At 40.9% G+C, this 13905-nt stretch overlaps 1 protein-coding gene across 8 annotated transcripts in view; it reads left to right on the forward strand.

The window, feature by feature from the left end:
* LOC109096900 (bifunctional heparan sulfate N-deacetylase/N-sulfotransferase 2-like) overlaps window positions 1-13905 on the forward strand; it is a 98150-nt gene extending 84245 nt beyond the window's left edge. For 7 of the 8 annotated variants that reach the window (XM_042768836.1, XM_042768835.1, XM_042768834.1 and 4 more), the window contains 13 exons: window positions 1277-2907; window positions 6658-6745; window positions 7220-7374; window positions 8519-8704; window positions 9569-9697; window positions 10025-10207; window positions 10573-10669; window positions 10788-10911; window positions 11207-11381; window positions 11748-11918; window positions 12165-12274; window positions 12376-12478; window positions 12912-13905. In XM_042768836.1, coding sequence (XP_042624770.1) covers window positions 1756-2907; window positions 6658-6745; window positions 7220-7374; window positions 8519-8704; window positions 9569-9697; window positions 10025-10207; window positions 10573-10669; window positions 10788-10911; window positions 11207-11381; window positions 11748-11918; window positions 12165-12274; window positions 12376-12478; window positions 12912-13037 — 2799 coding nt within the window. In that variant the 5' untranslated portion in view covers window positions 1277-1755 and the 3' untranslated portion in view covers window positions 13038-13905. The remainder of the gene's footprint in view (window positions 1-1276; window positions 2908-6657; window positions 6746-7219; window positions 7375-8518; window positions 8705-9568; window positions 9698-10024; window positions 10208-10572; window positions 10670-10787; window positions 10912-11206; window positions 11382-11747; window positions 11919-12164; window positions 12275-12375; window positions 12479-12911) is intronic. The other variant, XR_006161494.1, reaches the window with a different exon arrangement.

Consider the following 13905-nt stretch of genomic DNA (forward strand, 5'->3'; position numbering starts at 1 on the left):
ACTCAAATGTGAAAGCTGTTCTCTTGAGATGAGAAATGCTCAGTAGTAAATTTGTCCCAGCTTCAACAGCAGCACATTCCATGTGAAACCATTCTGCTCAATCATTTAGGGCTACCGTTCCCTCTCTCTCCTTATGTTGCTTTACCATACAGATAATATAATGTTGAATTGGATACACTGACCTGAGTGTATCTTTTTGATCTCATGAATTGCAACGTGTTGTGATGGAAACCTGCTGTTTGTGTGCACTTGTTTTGTGTTTGTTTTGAACTGGCCCTTGAGGTTAGAGTGCTCCCAGGCTAATAATAACCTAGGTTTCCTTATCAGGATGTGTTCCTCTTTAGGGTTCATTCTGTGGTTGATAAATTTAATGCAGCTGAGAACTTCGCCGCCATTCTCCTTTTCTCTTTATAATTATTCTTTGCCTTCTCTCAGACAGGTGAATTACCACATTAAGATTCTCTGCATTTATTATTAGCTATGGAGGGTGGAAGTGAAGGTCTGTTTCTCTTTTCTGGTGTCTTTTAATTCCTTACACTTTTTCTCTCATTTCCATTATTTTTCTTTCTTAGCTTATCACCTGTCCTAGACAAGGTGCCTTTGACCAAAGCACAGGGTATGCTTGTTCATCTGTGGGAAAAACGATCCTTTAAGTGCTAGCCTGATTTATAGTTACAGCATGGCTGGCATTGATCATGTCAGAGACTGATAGCTGGCTGTAAGCTGACAAAGCCTCTCTTGGTGAGGAGAGGAAGGAGAAAATGTGCCTGCAATCCAATGATTTTCATCTCCAGTGTCAGTGTCAAACTTGATCTAACTATAACTAGCTTTCTTCAATGGGGATTACTTAAGATATTCTCAAGTTTATAATCAGTGCATTCCAATCAAAGTTTTGAATTACCCATCATCTGCCCCCCCCCATGCTTTAATTAGGTCTATGCGGATCTAAAGTTCACCTTTTAAAGTGTTCCAGTCACTTATCTATAAGGTCTTTGATCTCTCTACCGTGCATGTAATGCTAACCTACTGGAGGGCAATGGCTCCAGGCCTATTTTAGGAGTAATGAGAAAAAAGATGACTCCATGGTAATGTAGTGATCAACATCCGCAGTCACACTAATAGCAAAATCACATGGCTGCTTGGAAGAGTGAAGCAGCATTTGGTCTAGGCTATGACCATTTCACCAGATCTGCTTCCTTCCCCCGATTTATGCACTCTTTAAAGGTACTTGATAATGTTTGGACTGATTACATCTCTCCCTCTCTCTTCCTTTCAGGCTCTGACTCTTCCTGCCCAATGGTGAATGTTCCATCCATGCTGGCCCTCTACAGGGGCCAATGTTCACCATCCCGCCCCAGTGGTGAACACCCTCAGAGCATCCACTGCTGAGGCCATGGGGCAAGTGAAGAACTGGCCTTGAAGCTCTCCAACAAATCCTAAAGAGCCCTTTGCACTGAGAGGCACGTGCTTATTAAAAGCTGGCAAAAATCGGCAAAAAAAAACTGATCCTTTGTCGAGTGGTGGAGGAGGAGTGTCTAGAGTGATCAAGAAACCCAATCCTCTTATCCCAGGCCCAAGACGCCAGCCTAAAGCGAGTGTACTCCGGGAACGCGTGGTGGGGGTGAAAGAACTGACTGACCTCATTGGAGGACCAGGGCTAGAAGCAGCAATCGGAGAGACACGTCATAGGCTATGGGGGCCATGGTGACCTAGCATAAATGGCTACTCCTGACCCAAAGCTTGTGCTGGTGTCTGATGCTCAACCCTTTTCCTTTTTCCTTCTCTTTTCCTCGCTGTTGTCCTCTTGCTACGAACTCTGTGACGGTCAGGCTCTCAGCCTCCCCTCTGCCCCCCTCTCTTCCCCAGTCCCGTGTTTGCGCTGTGGCCATGGGGCTGTGGAAGTTAGTGCGGGGTGTCAGGCAACTCGAGCTCCACCGCCTTATCCTGGTGCTCATCGTATTTTGCCTGCTCTCCATGGCTTTCCTGGCCTATTTTGTCAGCAACAGCCCTAAAATAAAGGAGGCGCCCCCTATGCCTTTCAGTGACTGTGGTGGGGTTGTCGCGGCCGCAGCAGGAGGGCAACGGGCTCCTCTTTTCCTGCCACCGTTCACAGTCCAGCAGAGGACGGTTAAAGCAGTGGATAACTCTAGAACAGAGCCTGTGGTGCTGGTCTTTGTAGAAAGCATCTACTCTCAGCTCGGACAAGAGATCGTGGCTATCCTTGAGTCCAGTCGCTTCCGTTACCACACTGAGATTGCACCCAGCAAGGGGGACATGCCTACGTTGATGGAACATGATGTCGGCCGCTACGCCCTGGTCATTTATGAGAACATTCTGAAGTATGTCAACTTGGATGCTTGGAACCGTGACCTGCTGGATAAATATTGTGCTGAATTTGGTGTAGGCATCATCGGCTTCTTCAAAGCCAACGAGAACTCGCTGCTTAGTGCCCAGCTGAAGGGCTTCCCACTGTTCCTGCACTCTAATCTGGGCCTACGGGACTACCACATCAACCCTGCTGCCCCATTACTGTACATCACCAAACCCAATGAGGTGGAGCAGGGCCCGCTCCCTGGTGATGACTGGACAGTCTTTCAGTCTAACCATAGCACCTACGAGCCCGTGCTCTTGGCTGTCACTAAATCCTCAGAGGCACTGGCCCATTTGGGGCCCCTACGAACCCTTCATGCCACTGTAGTTCAGGACCTTGGCCTTCACGACGGCATTCAAAGGGTGCTGTTTGGCAACAATCTATCATTTTGGCTGCACAAGTTGATTTTTGTGGATGCCATAGCCTATCTGACAGGGAAAAGACTCTGCCTGTCCTTGGAGAGGCATCTGCTAGTTGACGTGGATGATATATTTGTGGGAAAGGAGGGTACACGTATGAAGGTGACAGATGTGAAGGTGAGTGTCTTTTCTAACTTCGATCATCCAAAAATAAATAGTCTTCATTTACTCACCCCCATTTCATTCCAAACCTATATGACTTTTTTCAGTGGTTTAGAACACCATGAGGATGAGTGAATGATTTTCATTTTCAGAATTTTCATTTTTGGATGATCTAACCCTTTAAAAGTTCTTAGGCTGCTCAGTGTTGTTTACCTGTAAGCATTCACATTGATGTCTTATACTCTTCATCTCAGCCAGTGATTTTATGTTCTTAACATAATGTATTGGCTTAGATAACATGGTACACAAATGATGCTTTGAACACTGTAGTATCATGGAGAGTCGAGGCTAAACAGCTAGTACTCAAAATAATGTGCTTGTTAGAGCAAGGGATAATTACTCTCTTTGGACAATGTGCCTATTAACCTCCTATTTATTAGCATTGTTGCCAGAGGAGCTGATTAAAGAGACGTATGAATCCCTCCCAGTACTCATCATCAGATTGAGTAGAAGCTTTCGCCTCCTACAGTATGGAAACCGCAAAACTGCCCATGGTCTCTACACTTTCAGGGGCCGTAAATGTGTAGTGTACACTTGCAAAGATAGACATCAGCAAGAGGTTGTCCTCTTTGAAGCCAGACAAAGTAAATTAACAGCTCTAATAAGAAATAATAGGGCAATTAATATCCCATTTGCATTGACAACATGAAGATGTTTCTTCAGCAGAAAAATCTGCCTTGTCTGTCTGCTTACTGAATCAGTCAAGTAGTTAATTAGCCCTCCATCAATTATATTTGACAAAGTTAACAATTGGCAATTTTAAATTTACTTAGCTAAAATGGTGAATGAATAGACATGTGACATCAGAAGAGATATTAGAGGAATAGCTTACACAAGACAATACATATTCAGTCATTTATGTGTCATTACTCTGCCTCATGTAATTTCAAACCCATATTGACTGACTTTGTGTAACACATAAGAGGAACAATAACATGGCCACTTTGTTCAATATAATGAACATAAAAGCTCCAAAATTACAAATAATTGTAATGTCAAAAAATGATTATTGAAATTACATTTAAGGTGAACTATTCCTTGAAGTTACTTTTAAGTCTATCAAGTTCTATAACACAGATGGGAATCATCTAACTGAATAATAGCTCACCTTCTTGCCTTTTTTGTATGAACTAATATCCAGGTGGGTGCTCTCAGTGCCTTTACTCAATTTCATTTTCAGAAATAAGAAAATGCAAATGTATAATTAATATGTTTGTATTATACATTTGTTTAAAATCTGCTGTACCTCGGTATGAAAACCACTGTATACAAGTTAAGTTCTCTCAATAGCATCTGTGCCCTTATAGTGGAATTCTATGAAGCCAATATTATATATTTGCCCCAACACATTTTGTTTTTGCAGACTGAGGGATGAGTCAGTTATTTTCTTGGGTAATCAACAACATGCCACAGATGCTGTTGATAGAGCATAACTTGTATTTAGCCCTGAACATCCCTTAAAACCCAGCCTGTTACACAACTGGTGCTATTTATTATTTACTGGTGAAAGAATGTTTGAAAATGCATGCAGCATCTCTTTTCCATATGCTTTCCATGTTGTTCTTTTTTCCAAAAATAGCATAAGTGTTTTGCAGGAATATGTGTGTACCACACAGATTATCCACCCACAGAGCTGTGTTTATGTATTTTTTTGCTAGTTTTTTTTATGGTGCTGTATGCCATGCCACCTGGCCTCAAGCTGAACAAGTGGGCTGTAATCACCTCAGCCAGTGGTGCTGCATAGACAACTCAGACAAACTGTGTCTAATGGTGGACTAATCACATCTATTCTTACTCCATGTCCTTTATCAGAACTGAAGCTTATTTATTTCCACCTACTGCCTACACATGCATATATGATGTCCATATGTACACACAGTTCACTGCTCTATGTTAATGTACTTACATTGTACTGTATGTATTGGACAACTAGATTATTTCAGCATTTTTAGCTTGTATATTTGTTACAGATAGCACAGGTCATTGGGTTACTGGCAGAATCATGTACAAGGTGAGCCAGTCTTCATTGAAAGAGCACAAAAGATACGTATCGTGATTGTCTTATTTTTCAATTTGGTGTCTTAATGTGGGGAATATCCCACATCTGTATCGGCAGATGGAATTCTGAAAAAAAAAAAAAAACTTTGAACATCCCAAATAACATTCTATTAGAAGTAAATTATGGAGTGCTGCTTAAAAAGAACAAAAATGAATTGTTAATTTGTTAAATAATCAAATTTATTTAATTTTTAATTAAATATAAAATGTAAATTATAAAGTTTCTACTTTAAAAATAAATAGACATTAAAAATAGTGTAGTTCCTGTTTAAAAATTTACTTTTTATTGCTTTAGACCCTGGTTTCTGCTATATAATAAGAGTAATATGTAGTTGTATTGTGTACTTGAGAATGTTGTCTTGATTTTCGCAGACTGTCAGGCCAAAACAGTTTTTATTTGCAAAACCGATTATAATCCGATCATATTTAGATCGTCTGAACAGCAATGAACTACATGAAATCTGGTTTTTGCAAATCTGTTTCGAGCTACATTCATATGTGGTTTGAAATCCTATTCAAATCTCATTCATGGATTTCCATTTCAGTCTGATCGGTCAGATTAGATTTAGCGTAGCAGCTCTGAGCCGAGTCTGTTGTGACAGTAAAGGTCAGTGGTGACAAAAGCTGTGTTCTGACTTCTGGCCCTTCTGTTCTCTTGCCATATTGGCTGTTTCTCTTATTTGGTCTCATTGAATAACTCATTGAACACAGTTATTGATAGTGAAAGGAAAGGCGCATATATTTAATTTTTTTTTTAAATGGGTAGCATCCTTTTTTTTTTAACTAGCTCTTCTTTTATCAACTTGTTACACTACTGAATCTGTCCACCCTGGACATCACCATGCAATCTTGGATGGCTGACAGATTGGCATAAAAACAGCAGGATTATGCTGAGCAAACACACACAAGGCAGAACAAATATTGGATGCACTCATACTCAGGGACACAGGCGGCTCTTAAATCAGCGAAAGATGCCATCTCTTTATTGCGGAGCAGCGGCCTTCTCTCCCCAGCAGCACGGCTTGATTTGTGTTACTGCTGCAACTGTCGGCTTGGCTTTGTGTTAGATTTGTACGGGAAGCGACACTATCTCTCCCCGCTGTCTGATCAGCGCTGAACAGCAATGTAATTCGCTTATACCCCCATATCACTGTCAGGGTTTGAAGGGCTTGATGGCAGGATCATTCTGTATCTCAAACCTCACAGCGCCGTCATTAGCTAGATCTGTGCAGTGATGCTAAGTTATGAGATGTGTTCATTTCGCAAGGATGAGTTTAGATTGATGTTAAGGCTGTGGCTTCATTCGGCACGTCTGACCTGCCCGTGGGTAGAGGAGATTTGAATGCAAATGTATATTTCACATCCCACTCAGTCTGTCGATCTGGTAGATGGCCTGAAAGTTCTTCTTTCCTTCATAGGGCTGAATTGGCACCACACTGCCATCTGTTGGTGACTTTAACACATACATTTATTAATGTGAATGCCTAAGGTACTGGAGAGATTCGTTTAACACCACTGTTGTTGTTTTTGCCTTCAAGCACAGTTCAGAGTAAAGTCAAATGTTGTTGTTTTTGGCATCTTATTCCACAGATTTTAGGCAGGACTTTGATAGCGAGTTATTGAAGTGATAACTCTTCTTTCATTTCAGCTTTGCTCAACACACAGAATAAACTGCGGACGCTAGTTCCCAACTTCACCTTCAATCTTGGCTTCTCCGGGAAGTTCTACCACACAGGTACTTTTTTTTTTTTTTGTCTTTAAAGAGACTTTGACATTTCTCTCTTAAATCTGATTTTGTTTAACCAACAAAAAAATATATTTATGGTCAGATCTATTTTTTGTTATTGTTGTTGTTCAGAATGAAATCACTTTTTTTTTTCTTTTTAAGAAACATGCTCACCAAGTCTGCCTTTATTTGATCAAAAATACTACTTTCTATTTAAATATGTTAAAATTTCATTTCTTCTTAAAATGTTATTTTTATTTTGTGATGGCAATGCTGAATTTTCAACATCATTACTCCAGTCTTCAGCGTATCATGATCCTTAGAAATAGTTGTACTGATAATATTTTTGTGGAAAACGTGATAGATTTTTGTTCAGGATTCTTTGATGATACAAAATTCAAACAAACTGATTTTTCTTATGCTCTTTTAGACCCAGATGTCTTTACTATTAAACATCAGCAGTATGTATATGTGTTTCTGCAGGTACAGAGGAGGAGGATGAAGGCGACGACATGCTGTTGCAGCACCGGCATGAGTTCTGGTGGTTTCCACACATGTGGAGTCACATGCAGCCGCACCTTTTCCACAATGTCAGTGTGCTGGCGGAGCAGATGAGACTCAACATGCAGTTTGCACAGGTTAGTTGGTGAAATTATACATCTTAAAGCAGAACTGTCTGGTTTCTGTGCCACTAATTGCACCAAACACTCCACACGTCTACCATTGTTCAAACCTCACAGGTTATTCCACCCCTATTGGCACTCAGTTGGTTGAATGTCTTGACAGTGTTAACACTCTTCAACCAACATACAAAAGATTTACATATTCTTTTCTTTAAATATTAAACTTGGATAAGCAAATGCATATGGAATATATTTTCCGTATTAGTTTTTTCCCTCCGTTTGTGTTGCGACAGGAGAGCTCGCTTTGTTCCTTCATCACTGTGTTACTATTTACAGACATTATTACTGCTGTCGGAGAGGTGCGAGAATCGATTCTCTGCCCGCCAGCTTTATCTCATGTTGGTATTTCATTATAGATTTGTATTAGCACTTTTTCATTGGATCGGTAGGATTCTCTTTGACCTTGACTCGGTGTGCATCCGCCGAGGAGATTGTGAATTTGGCCTGTTGTATCGAGCCCACCCTTGTGTAATGATAGTCATTGGAGTGGGATATGGACCACGGGCAGACAGACAGCGAGAGGGAGTGCACCGTGAATACTAACCAGCCCTTTCCTCCTCCCACTAATCCTTCTGTCACATCCTGTCTTCAGAACAGACATTGACATATGCCTTCTCCTGCACTCTGCTCAATGGAGAAGACACCGCTCCTTCATCAAGGTTTAATGAGCCTGCAAAGGGCCGTCCTTTACTGGGGCTTGTGGATCTCACAGTTTGTGCTCACATACACACATCAGTGAGAAGGAACACACATGGAGCTCTTAAAGTGGCACCTTGGACTTGAAGTAAAGCCCTTTGCTCACCTGAGGATGTGTTTGTCTACCACCCTCCTGTGGTGTTAGAAATAACTTCGCCTCTTGACACACTGAGTTGGGTTTTTTCCTCTGCAGAGAAGCATAATCAAAAGCTTCTCTCTCACGCACGCCCTGATGACATGTCTTGTTAATGGCATCTCTAATGCGTCTCGTATCGACTTTTCTCATCTGTTCTACTCCCGGTCACCCCATAAGACTTGGCAGTGTAATTGCGGGTGAATTTCATGTGGTGAGTAGCTTTGTGATTGATCATCTTGAGAGTTTGTTTGTCTGTTGCCATTTCAGGAGCAAGGTATTCCCACAGACATGGGGTACGCTGTGGCCCCCCACCATTCAGGGGTGTATCCTGTACACAGCCAGCTGTACGAGGCCTGGAAAAGCATATGGGGGATCACAATTACCAGCACAGAAGAATATCCACACCTTAGACCGGCACGCCATCGCAGGGGCTTCATACATCGTGGCATAAAGGTAAAACATTGCCACTTTACTGTAAAGCTTGATAATCTTATACAGAAAACATAAGGAGAGAACCAATTATCTTTTGCATACAATTTATTCAGTATTCATTCACAACATAGTTTGTTTACATCTTATTTTTTTCACATTAAAATTCCTTTTGATAAAATAAGGGCTGTCAAGAGATTAAAATCATTTTAATTCATTACATGTTTTGATTGATACTGCGTTACTGCAGTTAGATTTCAGCAGCCATTACTCCAGTGTCCCATGATCCTTCAGAAATCATTCTTATATGCTGATGTGGTGATCAAGTAACATTTCTTATTATCATCGGCATTGAAAACAGTTGTGCTGCTTAATATTTTTGTTGAAGCCATGATACTTTTTTAAACATAATAAGTTGTCTTTACGGACACATTTGATCAATTTAATGCATCCTTGCAGAATATAAGTATTAAAAATATCTTACAGATCCTAAACTTTTGAGCAGTTATGTGCCTGTGACTAGTTTTTCCACATTGCATTTGGTGTGAAAGAGCCTTTATTAATAAAATACAGGCAGAACGATTTTCTGTATAAATCTTACATGATTCAGTTCAGTTCAACGGTGTATCCATTAATGATTTAACAAACAATATAGAAATTTATTTTGCTTGTGTTTTATGAATTAGACCCGATGTTTTCAAATCCAAGAAAAAGGATTCAAAATAATGTTATTGTAGCCTGAGCTCAGTTGTGCCCACCATGATCAGATTAAATGACTAATGGCTGTTTGATTCCTTCTAATACATTCATCTTGGGGTACGTCTGTGCAGTGGCTGAAGCTGAATTGAATGCTGTCTGTACAGGTCTCTAACCTTCTTCTGTCTGCAGGTGTTGCCCAGACAGACATGTGGCCTTTTTACTCACACCATCTTCTATAATGAGTACCCTGGAGGCTCTCGTGAGCTGGACAAGAGCATACGTGGAGGAGAACTCTTCCTCACCATCCTCCTTAACCCTGTGAGTTGCATTTGTGCTTTTTTTCCCCCTCAGTGTTTGTGCTTATGTGTGTGTTGAGTGAATGGCTGTGGGTATATTTTTCTTTGTGTGTGTTTGTTTTATATTTCCCAGAGCCTTAAGCAGTGACAGAGTCCTGCTCTTGCACTCCATGCTTTTGTTTGTGTCCGGCCCTATCCCCTGAAGTGTTTGCTAGTGCAGCAGCTGAAAAAATAAACTAGATTGTAATCTCCAAAATGAAAATAGGAGATGTTTCCATAAAGAAACAAACCTTAAAAAGAAACAAAATGAAGTTATATGTACTGTAAATAACACTGTCCCCACCCTCAGATCAGCATCTTCATGACACACCTGTCTAACTACGGAAATGATCGGCTCGGCCTCTACACCTTTGAGTCTCTGGTGAAGTTTGTACAGTGCTGGACCAACCTACAAATACAGACTCTACCTCCTATGGAACTAGCCGAGAAATACTTCCGGATCTTTCCAGAAGAGATGGACCCCCTATGGCAGGTATAGTAAAGGCAAAACAGTAATAAATACAAAACATCTTTGTGATTATAATCATAATTATAATAGTTGTATGTATTTATCCATCTATTCATGCATGTATTTATATTATAACATATATAGAATTAATAAGGCCTCATAAAAATTAATAAAATCTTGATATTCATAGTTTTTGAAGAAATTTGTGAGATGTTTGTGTACTAATATGTATTATAATTTAGATCTATTTATTACAGGGATTGGTGCTTGACTTGCAAAAGGAAAAACAAACTAATAATTTAATAAAACTGTAATAATGAATGGATGGATAAGTTAAGTGAATTCATTAATTAAATAAAATGTGAAATGGTGTCTTTCCATCCATTCAGAACCCCTGTCATGACAAGAGACATAAAGACATCTGGTCCAAAGAGAAGACCTGTGATAGGCTGCCCAAATTGCTGGTTATTGGCCCACAGAAAACAGGTGCGTCCTGGTATTTCCATACTCAAACCATAAATCTTACTCGGGGTAACCGAATAAATAAATTGTCCAAAATACAGCCTTAGAGATTGCGTTTGATGTTGTTTATTTCTGACCACAGGTACCTCAGCTTTGCACTCCTTCCTGACCCTTCACCCCGCCATCACCAGCAACTTCCCCAGCCCAGTCACCTTTGAGGAGATCCAGTTCTTCAACGGGCCGAATTACCACAACGGCATTGACTGGTAATATACACAGCACAGCATTTCACTCCCAGCCAGTGTAGCAGACACAAGTCATTACTCATAATAAGTTTGTTTGTATCCCCCCTTCACTTTATTATATCTGTAATGCTGTCTATGTTTCATATTGAAAATGTAATTGATCCATCACTTAGGTACATGACAAGTCCTCTGTTTAAAAATGAATTTTAATACTGAGATGATGTTACAGTGTCCTTTAATAGAATACTAAATAAAATCATTTATTGTAGCCTCTTGTAGCATATTTGTTGTTATTACGTCTCTTAATCTCTTGCAGGTACATGGACTTCTTTCCCTTCCCCTCGAACGTCAGCACAGACTTCACGTTTGAGAAAAGTGCCAACTACTTTGATACAGAGGTGGTTCCAAAGAGGGCTGCCGCCTTGCTGCCCAGAGCCAAGATCTTAGCATTGCTTATCAACCCAGTCGACAGAGCCTACTCTTGGTATCAGGTACTCTACACCAGCTTTCTCTCATGCTGTGTAGTGTGTTTTCTGTAATAGATGTAATAGTCCAGCAGTAGTAATCATTTAAAGGTCCTGTTAGCAATTTATTTTAATTGAGTGGCACTCAGAAGATATCCCCATTACCTGACACATATCACTGAATTACATACTGAAAAATCACTTCTTTTGAGGCACTTTCTGCCTTTCAGTCATTTTGTGCATTAGCAGGGCAGCCCATATATGGACTGCAGAAAGTAGAGGTTCTTGTCTGAAACTTTGTCCTAGCCAGATAGCATTTATCTTAACCATGCACCCTTCTCTTTCGCCATAGAAATTATGACATGAGTTGTGGGTTTTTTTATGTATTGTCAGCATCAGCGAGCACACCAGGACCCTGTTGCCATTAACCACACCTTCCACGAGGTTGTAACAGCAGGTCCGTCCGCATCTAAAGAGCTGTTGACCCTTCAGAACCGCAGCCTTAAGCCTGGGGCTTACGCCACACATCTAGAGCGCTGGCTTGTGCACTACCAGGCCAGACAGGTACCGCAGTCATCAGTGTGTGTTTTTGATGTGTTTAACAACTATCAGGGCAAATGCATTTGAAATCTGTAGGTTTTTTTATTTTATTCCAGCTTTATTTTTAGTTCACAACAACACTGCTTACTTTGCCAGTATAGCATTTATTACCAACAAATATTTTTCTCATATAATTTTCAAAATTAGCATTGCTATTTGGTTTCAGAACTCTTTTTTTTTTTTTTTTTTCTTCTTTTTTTTTCACATTAGCTTCATATTGTAGACGGCACCCTGCTCCGATCTAACCCCGCCCTGGTGATGGACAGCATCCAGCGGTTTCTGGGGGTCACGCCCATCTTAAATTACACCCAGGCTCTCGTGTGAGTCCCACTGTTCAGCTCACTCTGTTAATGAGCACTATAGCTGTGAATAATCTGAACACATTTCTTATATAAAACCGTGTGTTATCTGTGTATTGCAGCTTTGATGAGGGTAAAGGATTCTGGTGTCAGAGGGTGGAAGGTGGGCGTCCTAAGTGTCTGGGGAAGAGTAAAGGCAGAAAATATCCGGAAATGACCCCTGAGGTAGATGATAGTCTCATCTCTTCTCTCCTCCCTCATAAAATGTTCTCTCTCTCTCTCTCTCTCTCTCTCTTTCTTTCTGAACAATGCCAGTGGCAAGGACATGCTGTTATAGACGTGTGACTCACTGGCAGTGAAAACCTCATGCATATCAGATCATATCAGTCATGATATATATTACTGGAAATGTTTCAACTAGTAGAACGCAACAGGCATGATATAGATAGATTAACAGAATTAATGTAATAATACTAATAATATTGTATATTGTATAAAACGAAAATGGTAGCAGGTAAGTAGGTAGTCATTTATGCGAAGGCACTCACAGATGGTTTATATTTGAACATAGTCAAGGCTACAGGCTGTTGTCAGATGCAACACACAGCAGTTATGAGTTGCAGGCTTCCTCAAACAGCTCTGTTTGTGTCTTTCCCAGACACGTGCCTTCCTGACCGAGTACTACCAGGAGCATAACCTGGAATTGTTACGGCTGCTGAATCGGCTGGGTCAGGCGTTACCCACCTGGCTCAGAGAAGAGCTCCAGAGCACCAGCTGGAGCTGAGAGGACGTCTCCTGCACCTCCAGTATCAGAACACCTAAAAAACAGTGTCTGCTCACTACAGAGGTACCAAAACCACTCGGTTCAAAACTACAGTAGCAGATGAAATGACTGACGGCTTTGAACGGACTGCAAACTTCAGCCTCTCTCTGCTGCTAAGGTGCTTACTGTCTGAGATGTTGAAGATGAGGGAATGCTGGGAAATGTAGTCCCTCCTTTTACCTTAATGACAGACCTGCCTGTCAGGCCCAGAATGCACTACCGATGTGGACAAGCATGAATTTATTGGTGACTAAAGTGTGTTAATACACACTAGTGCTCGTACAATAAACACACACAGTCTAGCCTTGATCATCTCGTCTGAGGAATGATTGTAAAACATTGTACATTTAAAAGCGTTGTATATTTTGGGTCGGGGTGGGTGGGATAGTGACAGTTGAACCTGACAGCGTTTGTGTACAGCCAGAGCTCTGTTTGAACAGGACGCCTAGAGGACGTCAGATCCACAGCCCTTCTCTTCCTCACACACATAAACGCACAAAGCTGGACCAGAAACCAGATGGTAAGAAAGTATATGCAATGTCTGGTCTCCCACTAGAGTCCAGTGGAAAGCTTGTATTTCAAGTGTCTTATCAGGTGTATCTCCGTATTTTTCTTATCCATGCACTTTCCTCTACACTACGCACACTGAAGTGTGGAAGTTACTGGCAGGAGCTGTGAAAACGGGAGAGGAGAAGGGCTGTGCTGTGATTTGTGGTCTGTCCTACACAAGGTGGAGGTGCTGTCTTTTTTCTTTTGTTTTTTTGGAAAAAATGTATTTTAAAAACTCCCAACGCTGTATTATCTCTAATAAACACTTGGAGAGGTTGGA

The sequence above is a fragment of the Cyprinus carpio genome, chromosome A13 (genome assembly GCF_018340385.1).
Source record: "Cyprinus carpio isolate SPL01 chromosome A13, ASM1834038v1, whole genome shotgun sequence".
NCBI classification, from domain to species: domain Eukaryota; kingdom Metazoa; phylum Chordata; class Actinopteri; order Cypriniformes; family Cyprinidae; genus Cyprinus; species Cyprinus carpio.